The sequence below is a fragment of the Aotus nancymaae genome, unplaced genomic scaffold (assembly GCF_030222135.1).
Source record: "Aotus nancymaae isolate 86718 unplaced genomic scaffold, 86718_ANA_hifiasm-v0.15.2.pri h1tg000057l, whole genome shotgun sequence".
Classification (NCBI taxonomy): Eukaryota; Metazoa; Chordata; class Mammalia; order Primates; family Aotidae; genus Aotus; species Aotus nancymaae.
Window position 1 is genome coordinate 30,235,017 of NW_026988471.1, and position 15,470 is coordinate 30,250,486.

Consider the following 15,470-nt stretch of genomic DNA (forward strand, 5'->3'; position numbering starts at 1 on the left):
AGTGACAGTTTTGTTTATTTTGTGTAACCTGATAGTGGAAACTTCTTTCCATGCCTAGAAAAAAAAAAATACGCAAATACTAGAGTACCTGTTTTCCTAGGGAATTGGCATCAGCATCAGCAACTGAAGGAGAGGGGATTCAAAGCAGGGAGGGTGATGACTAGGTCAACTCAGTCTTCGCAGCCGTCCCTGAGAGGGCGCTGTTCCCAAATCGAAACCCCAGAGGCGGGGACTGAGACACGGGCGCTCTCCCTCTGGACTGGGTCAGCATCCCTCACCAGGCGCTGCCGCAGGTCTGGAGCGAAGCGCCTGCCCACAAACATGGCGGCGCCCTAAGCTGCTTCCTGTCGCCTGGACCGTGGGGCCAGCCTGGCTTTGCCAGTACTCGGGGACTTCCTCCGCGCGCCGGCTTCCTGCCCAGCTGGCATTTAAACCAGCGCCTGGGGCTGCAGGATGCTGCTGCGGATGCGGAGCTGTCCGCGGGCTGGGCAGCGTCGCCGCCTCCCCTGAGCCGCCTCAGTCCGGCAGGAGCGGAGCCAAAGCATCCCTTGCTGCACGCAGGGCAGAGCAGGCGAGGGCTGGGGGCCGATTGGGGACCCCGGCTTCGGACCCCGTCATCTGGCAGTTTCCTTGCAGGTTCGACTTTAATTTCCAAGACTGCACCCACTCCTCCTCCAACCCAGATCATTTATTCTCCCTCCCGCCTGGGCTGCTGGACGCAGCAGCGGTTGGGCTTGGTCCCAGGAGCAGGGAAAGAGTGCGCTCCCGGCCCCGCTAGCCGCGTGCCCGGGCCATGGTGCGGCTGAGCCCGGCGCTTGGGTGAGGCGGCGGCGCGGCTCAGAGCCCGGCGGACCGGCCTTGCGAGGCATCTTCCCCTGAGGAGGAGCCTTCCCCTAGGGCTGCGTGCCGGGGGCGAGCGGCGGCCGCGATGTTCAGCTGGCTGGGTACTGACGACCGCCGGAGGAAGGACCCCGAGGTCTTCCAGACGGTGAGCGAGGGGCTCAAGAAACTCTACAAGAGCAAGCTGCTGCCCTTGGAAGAGCATTACCGCTTCCACGAATTCCACTCGCCCGCCCTGGAGGATGCCGACTTCGACAACAAGCCCATGGTTCTGCTGGTGGGCCAGTACTCCACGGGGAAGACCACCTTCATCAGGTGAGCGGGCCCAGGGTCTGGCAGCCCACCCCGGTCAGTGTCCAGCGCCCAGTCCCTCCTGTCACTCCTGGTGCTGCACCCTGCCAGCGAGCAATGGGAAGCCTTCAGTTGAGGGCTCTGAAGAGATGTGTTTGTGCAGGCGTCAAAAGCTTACCCCACAATTTTTGCTGGTCTCCCTATCCAATGCCTGTCCAATGCCTGTCCACTGTACTTGACCCTTGGGCTCTAGTGGTCAACCTGAAGTACTAAAATGTAAAGCCATTTCTGGTCTCCCCATCTTATGGATGATGAAACCGAGGCCCAGGAGGCACCGTGGGGGAGCTCCTGGTCTGTGGAGCACCGTATGTTGGTGGGGATATCTTACATCTTCACTTTTTAGGAACACATTATTCACCGGCAAAACCTCTTCCCTTTCTTTTCAAGAGGCTTGGCACTCACATGGGGGCCTCACGGTTGCAGCTGAGCTCTGACGGGAGCAGGCCTGGGAACGGAGGTGGCCCGGGGATGCTACCTGTCCTCCTTTTATCATTTTCTTCTCTAAAGCAGAGCTCCTATGTGTATCTTGGAAACTCAACAGAAGCAGAGTCCAGAAGCAGAATGCTTTTTTTTCCTTTCTCTTATTTGCTCTTAATGACTCAATAATAATATTAAAGTCTCTTAGAGGTGGAAGGGATATTGGCATTGTCTCATCCAGTTCCTGACTTTGCAGGTGAGATAACTGAGGCGCAGGAAGTTAAATGAAATGTTCAGAGCCGTATAAAGAGTGGGCAGCAGACCTGGGATGCAAGTCCCAGATGCATGTGAGGAGTTGGTTGGCTCAACGCCTGTAACTCTGAGAGTGAGTCATCCATTCCCTTAAATTACAGAATCCCTGGGCTGGAGGGAGGCTCAAGAAGTCAATTTGTTCACCCTGCATTCAGAGAGGTCCACAAGAGTGATGAGAATCCTTCCTTTCTTTAGAGAACAAGCTTCTCTCCAGTCCCCAATCCTCCCAACCTTCAAGTCCAGCCATTTTTCTTGACCTCTTTTACAGCCATTCCAAACTGTTGAGAGTGCTGTGGCCCTCTGTCTTAAAAGTCATGCTCCCACAGCCTGAGAATGGAGTTTGGTGGCCCCTCAAAGTCAAGCGTGCTCATCTCCTGCAGAGGGCTTGGAAAGCAGGGGTACTCTTGTTCCTATTCATCAGTTCTTTGAGCATCTGCAACATGCAAAATGCTGTGTTTGGTGAGGAGAGCAGAAAAGTTAACAATCTAGTTACTAATTGTCTAGGTGCTAATTTTCTCTAATATCAACCTTGTAATGCAAGCCTTCTGGAAGTAGCACCATGCTGATAGGTCATGTCTCAGCACAACACCACATTGAGTTTGTCCTTGTGGAGTGCACGGCCTAGGGCTCAGCAGCTTTGAGAGGCCAAGTGATTTTTTTTTTTTTTTTTTTTAAACAGTCTCGCCCTGTTGCCCAGGCTGGAGTGCAGTGGCACGATCTCAGCTAACTACAACCTCTGCTTCCCGGGTTCAAGCGATTCTCCTGCCTCAGCCTCCCAAGTAGCTGGGATCACAGGTGCCCACCACCATGCCTGGCTAATTTTTTGTATCTTTAGTAGAGACGGTGTTTCACCACGTTGGTCAGGCTGATCTCCAACTCCTGACCTCATGATCCGCCCGCTTCAGCCTCCCAAAGTGCTGGGATTACAGACATGAGCCACCACACCCAATAAGCCAAGTGATTTCTGAAGAAGTTCAGGATCTGGAGGTGAAGGGCCTGTTGGCTCTTATATGTTTAGTAATCTAATCAGTTGCTTCTTAACTTTCTATTTTTAGAAAAATGTATATGTATCCCAATAATGTTGGGGGTCCAAGGGCCATCTTTGGATCTTAGGGTGGGAACCCCTGATCTAAGCCATGCCCCTTATTTTACTAAGCACCCATTGCTGCCAAAGGCATTTCAGAACTGCCTGGGTTGTGTGCAAGGTTCCTTTGTGAGCCCTGTCCTCCATTTGGCCCATTCATGCCTCAAGAGAAGTGTGGGCCATTTGCAGATGGCCTCTGCCCTCTCACAGCCTTCCCTGGCTCTCTGGACATACGTTATTATAACCTTTCATACGTTAGCTGGAGCTTCTCCTTCCTGGAGTACGATCACTGACCAGACAGCATCCATGCTTAGCATATCTGGGGCCTCCCCCAGGTCTCAGCTATAGGAGGTTCCCAGAAGACATTTTGCAGAATGGGAGGGAAGATGGGGAGAGGCGAGGATGCCCGAGCAGCAGACAGGTTTAAGTGCCTTTTGTCTGAGACACTCTCCCGGCTTTGCCTGAGTCATCGCTGGCCATTAACTGGGTCTAAGAAAGTGGCAGAGTCAAATTGCCACAGATGATTCCTTATCTAAGGGAGCCAGCAAGACTGGGAGAGGCAGATCACTCTTCTTTCTTATCCTCCATGTGCAAGAGTTCCCTCTCCCCACTCATATCAGTAACTGAATTTAGCTCATGCATCAAAAGCAATCTCCCCTTGAAGGAGTGTCAGCCAGCACCATAGGAGGGGTCGTAACACAGGGAACCCTCCAGAACCAAATCATGTATTTTTCTTCTTTCTCATAAAATCCAATAAACACTTGTTTTTAATTGGAAAATGTAGAAAAGAAGAAAGAAGAAAAAAAGTCACCCATAATCCCATGACTTAGAAGAAGCTATTTTAATTTATATATAAAACATATTTAGGCTGGGCATGGTGGCTCACGCCTGTAATCCCAGCACTTTGGGAGGCCGAGGCAGGTGGATCATGAGGTCAAGAGATCGAGACCATCCTGGCCAACATGGTGAAACCCCTTATCTACTAAAAAAAAAAAATACAAAAACTAGCCGAGTGTGGTGGTGTGTGCCTGTAGTCCCAGCTACTCTGGAATCTGAGGCAGGAGAATCACTTGAACCCAGGAGGCAGAGGTTGCAGTGAGCTGAGATTGTGCCACTGCACTCCAGCCTAGCAACAGAGAAAGACTCTGTCTCAAAAATATATATATAAAGCATATAATTTATATGTAAAATACATTTCCAATATTTTTGTAGCTATTTTATAGCACAGTTGAGAATATGCTGTACATATAATTTTGTATGCTGACTTGTTTTTGTTTTTGAGTTGGAATCTCACTATGTCACCCAGGCTGGAGTACAATGGCGCAATCTCAGCCCCTCTGCCTTCCGGGTTCAAGCCATTTTCCTACCTCAGTGTCCCAAGTAGCTGAGATTACAAATACCCACCACGCCTGGCTAGCTTTTGTATTTTAAGTAGAGCTGGGGTTTCACCATGTTGAGCAGGCTGGTCTCTAACTCCTGATCTCAGGTGATCCACCAACCTCAGCTTCCCAAAGAACTGAGGATTACAAACGTGAGGCACTGTGTCCGGCCATTTTTTTTTTTTTTTTTTTTTTTTACTTATAGCATGAACATTTTCCATCTTATAAGCATTATAAGCATTATTTTTAACAACTGCATACTATTTCATTGTGTGTATCTACAAGTCTTCATTTACTTAATCTTCTTTTGGATGTTTTAGCTTGTTTCTAATTTTTTTATTATCGTAGAATCATTCTGAATATGTGCGTAATATTTTTTCCTATATTGTATGTTTTCTATTTTTTCTTTCTTTCTTTCTTTTTTTTTTTTTTTTTTTTTTTTTTTTTTTTTTGAGATGACCAGAATTGCTAGGTCAAGGGTTGGGCAGAGTTTTGTTTAAATTATTTTTTAACTTAAAAATTTTTCTATTAAGAGTCATATTTCGCAGTTGCTTTCCAAGAGGGTGAGTTGACACTGCATCCCTTCCCCAGGGTGAGTAAGGCTGCCCTGGGGTGGGTAAGCGTGTCCCTGCCTAGGTCTCAGAAGGCCTCCTCCCCTTCCTTCTCCCATCCCTGCTTCTCACCTTGATTCTTGTCTCCATCCCAGGCCTGAACCTGTGAGGGGCCTTTTCCTCGGAAACAAAGCTTTGCCTCTTCTTTCCCCCAACTCTTGGCATTTTGCCCCTGAGCATCCATCACTTTGTTCTATGTGCTTGCCACAGGGTCTAATTCTTGTCTCAGGAAGTACACACAGAAAAGGACATTCTTCTAATAACTAATTAATGTGCTGTGATCTCTGCCTGAAATAACTTCCCTGGCCTAAGGCCCGGCAACACAGAGTAATAAAATAAACAGTAAATTGGCTTGGTGGCTGCCCTCTCCAACACAGGCTGCCTCTTTAGAGTATAGTAGCTCTGTGTCCCTCTGGCCATGGCAGCCTTTCCTTCTGCCTCTGCTATTCTTCTCCCTTGGCTATTTCTCTGGCTGGCATGCAGCCGCAAATCCCTTCTTCCTTGGACCATCTGACCCTTGGTCACTCCTTGCTGTCTACTTCTGTGGCCCCTTATTCTGCAGGTAGTGGAGGTGAATAGCTGGCTGCTCCAGGGGCTGAGGAAGGAAGGCCTGAGTACTTCCACGGGCCACGAGGGAGGCCTCCCTGGTCCTTGGCAGGGCTGAGGTAGAGGCTCTAGTGGGTTGGCTGTGGGGCCTGGGGTTGCAGAGCTAAGCTGCTCTGGGCTCCATAGGGAGCCTGGGCTGGGCTGGAGGGCTGCACAGACCTTCTATCGTGTGACTTGGATTTCGAGACATGAGCACATGGTGGGGTTGCTGGGATGAGAGTCCACCGTGAGGGCTACTGAGCTGGCCCTTTCAGCCTCTCCCACTTTGGGAGACTCTGCAACCTCCCTCCCCAAAGGTGATTTGACATTTGCCTGTGGCTGCACCAGCTCTCATCACCACCCTGACATCCCCACCCCAAGCATTACAGCGCCACCGCGCTGGGAAAGATGATTCTCCAGAAAGCCAAGGCGTTAGAGTAAGAGGGCCACTACCCCAGTAGACCCATTCATTGCAAAGTCCATCGTGCCAGGCACAGTCCCTGCACCACCTTCAACCCTGTCCCCCCACCAAGGCCAGGGGATGTCATATTAAGAGTCATATTTCGCAGTTGCTTTCCAAGAGGCTGAGGGTGCACCAGCTCTTTTTCTGTCAGGGTTCTGATCTGCTGGGTCTCTAAAGAGTCCTGGGTGAAAACCCACCTGCTTCTTACAAGGCCTGAGTGTTACATAAGGGAGCAGAAGGCCTTAGGCCAGAGGAACTGTGTCTGCCTGCCTCGGCCTGGCTTAGGAGCTGCCTGGCAGTCATCAGGAAAAACATTTACTGGGAGGAGAAAGACCTTTGGGGAAAGCTCTCCCTCCCATTCCCACTGACAGGGGACGAAGGCCATGGAACACCGCCTAAGTCAGCAGATTCCAGCTCCACTACTTCCTGCCCAGAGACCTGGTTAGGAAGGTCTGACAGGGCAGGCTACCCCTCTTTCTGACACGCAGTTTCCTTATCCGTACGATGAGGATAGTAATAACCGCCTCGCAGCGTTACTGATGGGATTCGGAAGGAGGCAGAACCAATTTAGCAGCAGTTGTGCCCCAGGCACCGCTCATGGGGCTTTATCATTTCCTCTCCGCTCTCCAGCGGATTCTCTAACATGAGACTTAGAGGCAGACCTTCAGGAAGGTGGGGGGAGGCCCTTCTCCTGCACAAAGGGGCAGGCTGGACAAGAGTCACAGTGCTGAGCTCTGGGCACGGTGCAGGTAGTGCCCTGGGCAGGCTGGCCTGTCACAAGGAGGCTGGACTATCTGGCCACCAGATTCTCCTTTGTGCTGGAATCCCTTCATCTCATGGCTGAAGGTGCTATCAACAGGGCCAATTATGGCTGCTCCAGAGAACACGGAGCTGACTCATGCCTCAACTTGGCCGTGGAGAGCCTCCCATCCACTTCCTTGCTTGGGTCTATGGGGTGCCCTACAGTGTCCCTCAAACCCCATGAGGCTGACAGGGCAGTATTATCATCCTGGACTCAGCCTGTCCTGTCCCCCTTCATTCTCGTGCATCCCTGTCTCAGCTGTTCCCACCCAGGCCTGAATTAACTTTTCTTTTTTTACACTGCTGTGGGAATGCTTTCTCCTGGCAACAGAGGCAATCTGTATTGCTTCCCATAAAGAATCAGTGCATGAGATTCCTCAATAGATTTTTCCTTTCTGAACACAGTGGTGGCTTTGTTACAGGGGCGCTTGCTGCTGTAAGCCATACCCAAATGTCCCTGAGAATTTACCCTGCCAGGCTGTGCTTCCTGGACTTTCTGGTGGCCTCGTTAGACTCAGTGTTTCCCCAGACCCATGTGTGGTCAGCAAGTTTTGGGTCATGTGGGTTTAGCGGGACAAACCCCAGGACCTTGCCTGACCACTTCGGGCTGCGGCCATGTAACTTCCCCGGAAACCACCCTGCTAGGCTGGGAATCCTTCACTCATCTGCTGAGAACACCACGTCCCTCTTCGGTGGAATTTGAGACGCCTGTGTGAGAATGATCCTTCATCACTGCTGTTTGGCCCTGTTCATTCTGGGCATTTTTGAGGCTGCCTCAGAATGGTTCTTTTCAGCCTTCTCTGTTTCCGCTCTCCCTGGGGCCTTTGAAGATCCCTGCTTCCCGCACCCCACTGTTGCTGCTCCCTTGCAGAGCCCTGCTTAGGGCTTCTCATCTACACACTCACCAGGTCAGGTGCCCGGGCAGGCAAAGATGGATGGGGTTTCCCGATCAGGGTGGAATCTTTCTCATGAAGGGTTGCTTGGCAGGGTAATCTTGCCCTACTGTTTGTAAATTCCAAAAGTGTCCTTTTAGAGCCCATGGGGCTAGGGACCTGCTCTGATCACATGATAGCAACAGCTTTGGGATGCCACACCCCAGTCACTGAGGCCAAGCAGGGAACCCAAGGGCTGATGTTTATAGAGATGACAATATTCCTGTGTCTGTGAGCCACAAAGCCTCACCTCTCCTCCAAGGCCTGGCCCTGCCTGCCTCCTGCCAAACCATATTTCTTTGTGGTCTTCTTGTCCCACTCATTGTTCTAAAAGAGAGCTCAACCCTTTTGGCCTGTACTCAGGCTGCATTTCCTGGTCAAGGTAGGAAAGGAGAGTGAGTGTAGTGGTTAGAAGTGTGAACTCAAATCCAAATGCCAGGTTTAAATCCTAGTCCTGTGGCAATTTACTGAGTGTGTTTTACTGTTTACTGAGTGCACATTGTTAAACCTTTATCTCCTCCATCAAATGGAATGATAATCTAGGGAATTTAAGTTATTGGTTAAATGCTTAATGTCTGCAAAAAATTTAATCCTCAGAACACCCTGTGATGTGAGTTTTCATATTAGGTCCATTTGATGAGGAAGAGCATAGTGCTCACATCATAGTATGTGGGAAGGTGAAATGAGATAATCCATGGAAAGTTGAGAACAATGTCCAGCACATCACAGGTACTCAGTCAGTCTGAACGATTACCTGCCATGTTATTGAGGGAGATACTGAGGTTCCCTGAGTTAAGTACCCCCAAAGAGCAAAGCCCTCATGGTTAGAGAAAGCAGGTTGACACCTGTAATCCCAGCACTTTGGGAGGCCGAGGCAGGCGGATCACAAGGTCAAGAGATCGAGACTATCCTGGCCAACATGATGAAACCTCATCTCTACTTAAAATACAAAAATTAGCCGGTCATGGTGGTGCACATCTGTAGTCCCAGCTACTCAGGAGGCTGAGGCAGGAGAATCAGTTGAACTGAGGAGGCGGAAGTTACAGTGAGCTGAGATTGCACCGCTGCACTCTAGCCTGGCGACAGAGTGAGACTCCAGCTAAAGAAGGAAGGGAGGGAGGGAGGGAGGGAGGGAGGGAGGGAGGAAGGAAGGAAGCAAGCAGAAAGCAGGTTGGCTGGCCCCAGGCCACTGAGGAAGGAAGGAAAGAGAAAGCAGGTTGGCTGGCCCCAGGCCACTGAGATTCCCAGCCTCTCCCAGGAGGCTCTGAAGGATAAGGTATTCTGAGAAAGCAGGAAGTGCTAGCCAAGGGTGCAGCTGTTAGGATTCCCTCTCATCACATTCTCAGCACCAGCTTTCAAAGTGATCCTCCGACCAGAGGAGATTCTGCCCTCACACTCTGATTATTGAGCTGGGATCTGGAGGGATGAGGGACTTCCCAAGGCAACCTGAAACCTATCTGTGCCCTGCGTACTGAGTGGCCTTTGGACAGGAGGGCTCCAGCTCCTTCCTCCAGGGCTGGCTGACGAGACTCCTCCTTGGGGACAGAGTCTATAGCAACCTCCCTTTAACTACCATGGAACCGCAGAGTAAATTCACAGCTCAGAACGATGCTCAGAGACACACATGGGATGTTGATGAGTGGGAGGGAGGCCTGAGAGCCTCCCTGGCCACTGCTCCTCTGTGCAGACCATGCCTGTTGCTGCAGTCCACCCGCAGTGGCCCAGCTCAGGGAGTCACAGGATGGGCAGACAGCTAGGGCATGGGCCCTGGAGATGTGGCCTCTGGTACTAACTCTGCCGTATCTGCCTGTGGGGCCTCATCAGCTAGCTGGGCAGTGATTTCCTCAGGGTAATAGACAGTTGAAGAGTAAAGGATTTGGTCAGACTGATGTGGGTGTGGATTCCAGCTCTGTTATAGTTATTTAGCTTTGAGAAGCCATGTAACCATCTAATCCTCAGTTTCCTCAGTACCTGCCTATCTGTAGGGCTGCTGTGGGAACTGAAGGAGATGCTGTTGTCAAAACATTTAGCATAATGTGTCACATGTGGAAAGGCTGTGTAATGTCAGTGGTTGTTTCAGTCACATGAAGGGCTGGGTCCAGAGTAGGTTCCCAACACTGGCTGGACCTAGAATCAGCTGGGTAGCCTGGAGAAATAGCAGTGTCCAGGGCCTATGCCTGATGGAGCAGTGAGGACCTCTGGGATTGGGGCCCAGACACCTAGAGCTAAAGCCCCACAGGGGGCTGGGATGTGCAGCAGGCTGAAGACCACCAACCAGGAGATCGCCAAGTTTCTTTCCCAACCTAACAGGCTCTGTCTTGACATCTCTTCTCCTGAGGGCCCCCTGGCTCTTCCCACTGAGCATAACTACAGGCCTACAAGGTTTTAAGCAGGAGGGAGATTCTCAGCACTCAGAGAGAGCTCACCCCAAGGGCCTGCATTTGTTGGGCAACATCTCTTAGTTCCTGTCCATCGAGGTCTTGGAAGATGCCCAGGGCTCTCCTCTGGCCAGTCCCAATCCAAAGTAGTTCTGAGCTCCTTCCTCCAGCCCAGCCTCATGCTTCTTGGCTCCAAGCTGTTCTGAGCTCCTGGAGGGTTGGCTGGCTCTTAGAAGCATTCGCATTCCCTGTCTGGCCATGTGCCTCTTGGCTTCTAAAGGGGGCTATGTAGAGGGGCATGGGACTTTGGGCTCTCACCACTCAGGTGCAGAGAAGAGCAGAGAGTCACCTGCCTTCCTGGGCCACAGCCAGAAGCTTACAGGAGCAGTCTGCTCACCATCCCCCTGTCCTTTCAGGAGTGGTCACCAACGAGGGGCAGTGCTGTAGAGGTGTGAGTGACTGCAGGTGGGCGCCACCCAGAAATGCATCCCTCAGTCAGCAGATCAGGGAGCAGATGTTTAGAACAGAAGGCACCTGAGCTATCACATTGTCTAGTCTCTTAAAGGGAACAGAGGATGGGGCCCAGAGAGGGGAGGGCGCCTGCCTGAGGCTGCACAGTGAGTGAACAGGACCAGATCTTGGACCTCCAGCCCCTTCCTGGCACAACTAAAGGACAGAAAGAGAACATGTTTAAAACCATTCCATAAAAATAAATAAACTCCCTTCCTCTTCTTTACCTCTCTGGTTGGGATAATGTGTAAAAAAAAAAAAAAAACAACAACCCCTACTGCCATTTTTCTTCCATCTAGGAAGAATTGAAATAGTTCAGTTATTTGTAAAATTTTAAATGACCAGCAATGTGGCCATTAAATTAGCCAGTAATAATCCATAGAATGGAATTCTGCATTGTCATTAAGAGGAATAGATCTGTCCTGCTGTGTCCTAAACATATTAAGCATGAAAATAAACATGCGCATTGATAATATCCCTGTAATCATCACGGGATCTGTACATTCCTGCCTGTTCACAGTACAGCATCCTTCATGGTTACGACGCATGCGTACGTTGCCGGAGGAGTGTGTGTGTGGGTGTTGGGTGCAGAAGGAAGGCATTGACAGATAAAAGGTAACTTTTGACGCCTATTTAGGTAGCACAGGTAAAAAACCAAACACGTATTTAAAAACATAGCACAGTTATAATCTCTATCTGGGAATCCCACCATATACTATTACATTTGTAATGAAATTGCCTAATAGCCAAGGGCACAAGAGAACACTCATTTGTTGAAAATATCTGTTTTTGCTAGGTACTATATAAGGCATTTTGAATGTAGTCTCTTCTTTGAAAGCTGGAATTAAATGGATAATGACAAGAAAGACAGAATGAAAGGTGTGCAGTTTGCTTCTATGTTAAAAAATAAGATCAAGCAGCCAGGTGCAGTGGCTCACGCCTGTAATCCCAGCACTTTGGGAGGCTGAGGCAGGTGGATCACCTCAGGTCAGGAGTTCGAGACCAGCCTGGCCAACATGATAAAACCCCGTCTCTACTAAAAATACAAAAAGTTAGCCGGACATGGTGTCAGGCACCTGTAATCCCAGCTACTCAGGAAGCTGAGGCAGGAGAATCGCTGGAACCTGGGAGGCGGAGGTTGCAGTGAGCCGACATTGTGCCATTACACTCCAGCCTGGGCAACAAGAGTGAAACTCTGTCTCAAAATAAAATAAGATCAGGCCAGACATGGTGGCTCACGACTGTAATCCTAACACTTCGTGGGGCCAAGGTGAGCCAATCACCTGAGGTCGGGAGCTCAAGATCAGTCTGGCCAAAATGGCGAAACCTCGTCTCTATGTAAAATACAAAAAAAATTAGCTAGGCATGGTGATGGGCAACTGTAATTCTAGCTACTTAGGAGGCTGAGGCAGGAGACTTGCTTGAACCCAGGAGGAGGAGGTTGCAGTGCGCCAAGATCACACCACTGCACTCCAGCCTGGGCGACAGAGTGACACTCCATCTTAAAAAAATAAATAAGATCATAAATGTGTAGATGTATATGAACACTTAATAACATAGTACTTGTATGCCTGGGACATTTCTAGAAGGATACATTTCTGGAAGGATACAGGGTACAAAATACAGATACTAAAAATGTAGGATAAGATGGATATTCATTTTTCATAGTGTACCTTTTATATTGTTTGTATTTTGTATCACATAAGCTATTTTTATATTAAACAGCTAACTGGTTAAATAAAGACCTATGAAAAGCCAGCAGTCTATAAATGGTTTAGTTCTAACCATGCCTTTATGTGGGTACTCAGCAGGTTACTTTCAGTTATGGAGTCTGTAATACTCTGTGTAAGAATCATTTCAATCCAAGCTTTGTTTCTAAGCTGAAATCTTGCTCCTCCATCCCCCCAGCCCCCAACTGATTAAGAAAAGGAAAAAGATAAGGACCAAAAAACAGAATATTTTAAGATCAGCTGAAATTCCACCTCCTCTACCAAGTTCTTTGGACTCCATTATCTAGCAGGCTTTTCTCTCAGCCATGAGATCCTGCTGCTGTGGCTCTGCCCTCCCCTCTGACTTGCGTGGTGTCTGCCTTATAGTAGACATGCTGTGTTGATCTTGAGCAGAACACCTGCATTATGACTGTGCTCCTTCCTGCCAGGTACCTGCTGGAACAGGATTTCCCAGGCATGAGGATTGGGCCTGAGCCCACCACGGACTCCTTCATTGCGGTGATGCAGGGAGACATGGAGGGGATCATCCCTGGGAACGCCCTGGTGGTGGATCCCAAGAAACCCTTCAGGAAACTCAATGCCTTCGGCAATGCCTTCTTGAACAGGTGAGTGTGGAGGGGAATACAACACTTTGGGGCGCTCTTTTTTCTTCTTCTTGGAGTATGGGACGTGAAAGAACAGTAGGTAGGATCTTGGGAGGCTTGGTGCCTTTTCCATACCTGGAGTCTCCTGTCAGTCTTTCCATACCTAGATTGTCCCTTGCTTGCTGGGAGTGTAACTGAGTCAGTTGTGTGATGCAGGAGCCACAGATGCTGGGCTGATTCCTCCTTATCAGGAAGCAGGGAAGGATACAACAATAACTTATGTCACATTCCCCTACTCTGCACCTACCCCTAGTAAAAGCAGAGGAGGATGTTCCATATAGTTCCCAGCATTTGCCTAAACATGCAAAGGCTGGGACTTGCATCCAACTAGAAGGAGGCAGACGAAGGTTCTTTTCTGTTCGTGGATATTGTTTCTACCTGGTGGAAAGAACCCTGGACTTAAGACGGAAGCCTTAGGTTTGAGCAGTAACTCTTCCACTAAATGAAGTGAGTGACCTTGCACAGGTCACCTCTCTGCCCCTGGGACAAGTTCAGCCTTGCAGATACAAGATCATCATGATGATTTGAATAGAAAAAGCTCTAGAAATGCTTGGCAAACTAATATGAGCCTTCAAATGAATTATTCTGCTTAATCAGAAGCAGGCTGATCCCCTGCTCACACTTACTATACTTATAAATCCAATTTCACGTATGCATGGTAAATACTTTGAAAATAATTTTAAAACTACTTTTTCTAATTGGAGGTGTTTAGAGTAGAGGTAATGAATATGGGCTTTGCCTTCAGATAGACCTGGGTTCGAACCCTGCCTCATACGGGGGATCTTGAACAAGTTGCAAAACTTCTTTGTTGCTAATTTTTCCCATCTGTAAAATAGGATAATAGGAGTGAAAGGAGAAATAAGTGGGATAATAACCAGAAAACACTCTATTCCCCACAGAACAGAGCCCCGGGCCACTAGGGGCCTGGTGTCTATTGAAATAAAACATGAATTCTATCCCTGGCACATAGTAACCAGCAGGTTAGTTAGTGATAGTGTTATCATGTCTTGTCTCATTTGATTCCTTAATTGTTCGGTGAATGGAATAGGCATCCGCTGTGGTCATTTTTCAGTTGTAGAAGTTGAGGCTTATTGCCCAAAGGATTCTCGATGTCTCTTATCCCAAACAATAGTTTTTATAAAGCTATGAACTTGTCTTTGACCTTCCCTATAGTGTCATGGAGTCAGCAACAGTCTGAGAAAGGGATGGGAAGAGGACCACATGAATGAAATGTGGAATTCTGAGTGGTCACGAGCAGGGAGCAGAGGAAGGGTCACGCTAAGAAAGCTCGAGAACTTGGCCTGGCAGAGAGAGAGGCCCAGGCATGGGGCTTGGTTTGTGTCAAGAATGAAGCTGAGGTCAGTTTAGGAAGAATGAGGAGGTAGTTGCGGTGGTAAGGGGCAGTGGGGCAGGCGTCCTGGAGTCCAGGGGTGTCTCTCCTACCTGGAACTGAGTGAGGAGGTCCTGGATGCCCAAGATGCTAAAATGCAGAAATGGAGGGGGTGGGATGAGCATGGTTCAGAAGAACAAGTCAGCAGAGATGAACAGAAGCAGGGATATCTGAGCAGAGGAGTAGGCGATGAGTTTCATTTTGAACACCTTGAGTTTGCAGTGATGGTGAGTCAGCTGAGGAGCATCGTCCTAACTGAAGGCAGAGAGGAGGGGCTGGACCCCAGGAGAGGGAAGGGAAAAGCCGGGGAAAACAAGAGGAAACAGGGATCATTGCAAGAGAGGCGTACAGTTTTAGTGCTTAATGCCATTTTGGGATAATTATGTTTATAATGATATAGTGTATTGTATTATGTTTAACAGCATATAGTCCATTATGATAACAGAATTTAAATGATTGCCATCATACGCTGGGTGCATTCCTGAGAGCTGAGAGCCCTTATGTCATTAATCAAACCCAGCAAGTCTCATTAACTCTATTGTTAAATGTGTTGAAACCAGGAGGTGTGTGTGAGAGGTTGGGTGGGAGTGGTTTACTTTGGTAAAGACACTTAACCTCTTTGAATATTATTATCTTCATGTAGAAAGTGATAAAATGTAAATTACCACAATCCAATCCTGCAAATGTTGTGTGAAGAAAATCTGAGAGAGAAAGGAAAAACTATATAATTCTTTACAGTGGTTACATTTTTTGTTTTATTTTTTTTGAGACAAGGTGTTGCTCTGTTGCCCAGGCTGGAGTGCAGTGGTGTGATCTCAGCTCATTGCAGTCTCTACCTCCCAGGTTCAGGTGATTCTCCTGCCTCAGCCTCCCGAGTACCTGGGATTACAGGCATGTGCCACCATGCCCAGCTAATTTTTGTATTTTTAGTAGAGACAGCGTTTTGCCATGTTGGACAGGCTAGTCACGAACTCCTGGCCTCAAGTGATCTGCCCGCCTTGGCCTCCCAAAGTGCTGAGATTACAGGCATGAGCCACTGTACC

The 15,470-nt window shown here is 48.9% G+C and overlaps 1 protein-coding gene across 1 annotated transcript in view; it reads left to right on the forward strand.

The window, feature by feature from the left end:
• Window positions 1-455: 455 nt before the first annotated feature.
• Window positions 456-15,470, forward strand: part of EHD3 (EH domain containing 3) — a 35,606-nt gene continuing 20,591 nt past the window's right edge. Inside the window, exons 1-2 of the mRNA XM_012475530.2 lie at window positions 456-1,155; window positions 12,822-12,998. Of these exons, the coding sequence (XP_012330953.1) occupies window positions 929-1,155; window positions 12,822-12,998 (404 nt within the window). The 5' untranslated portion in view covers window positions 456-928. The remainder of the gene's footprint in view (window positions 1,156-12,821; window positions 12,999-15,470) is intronic.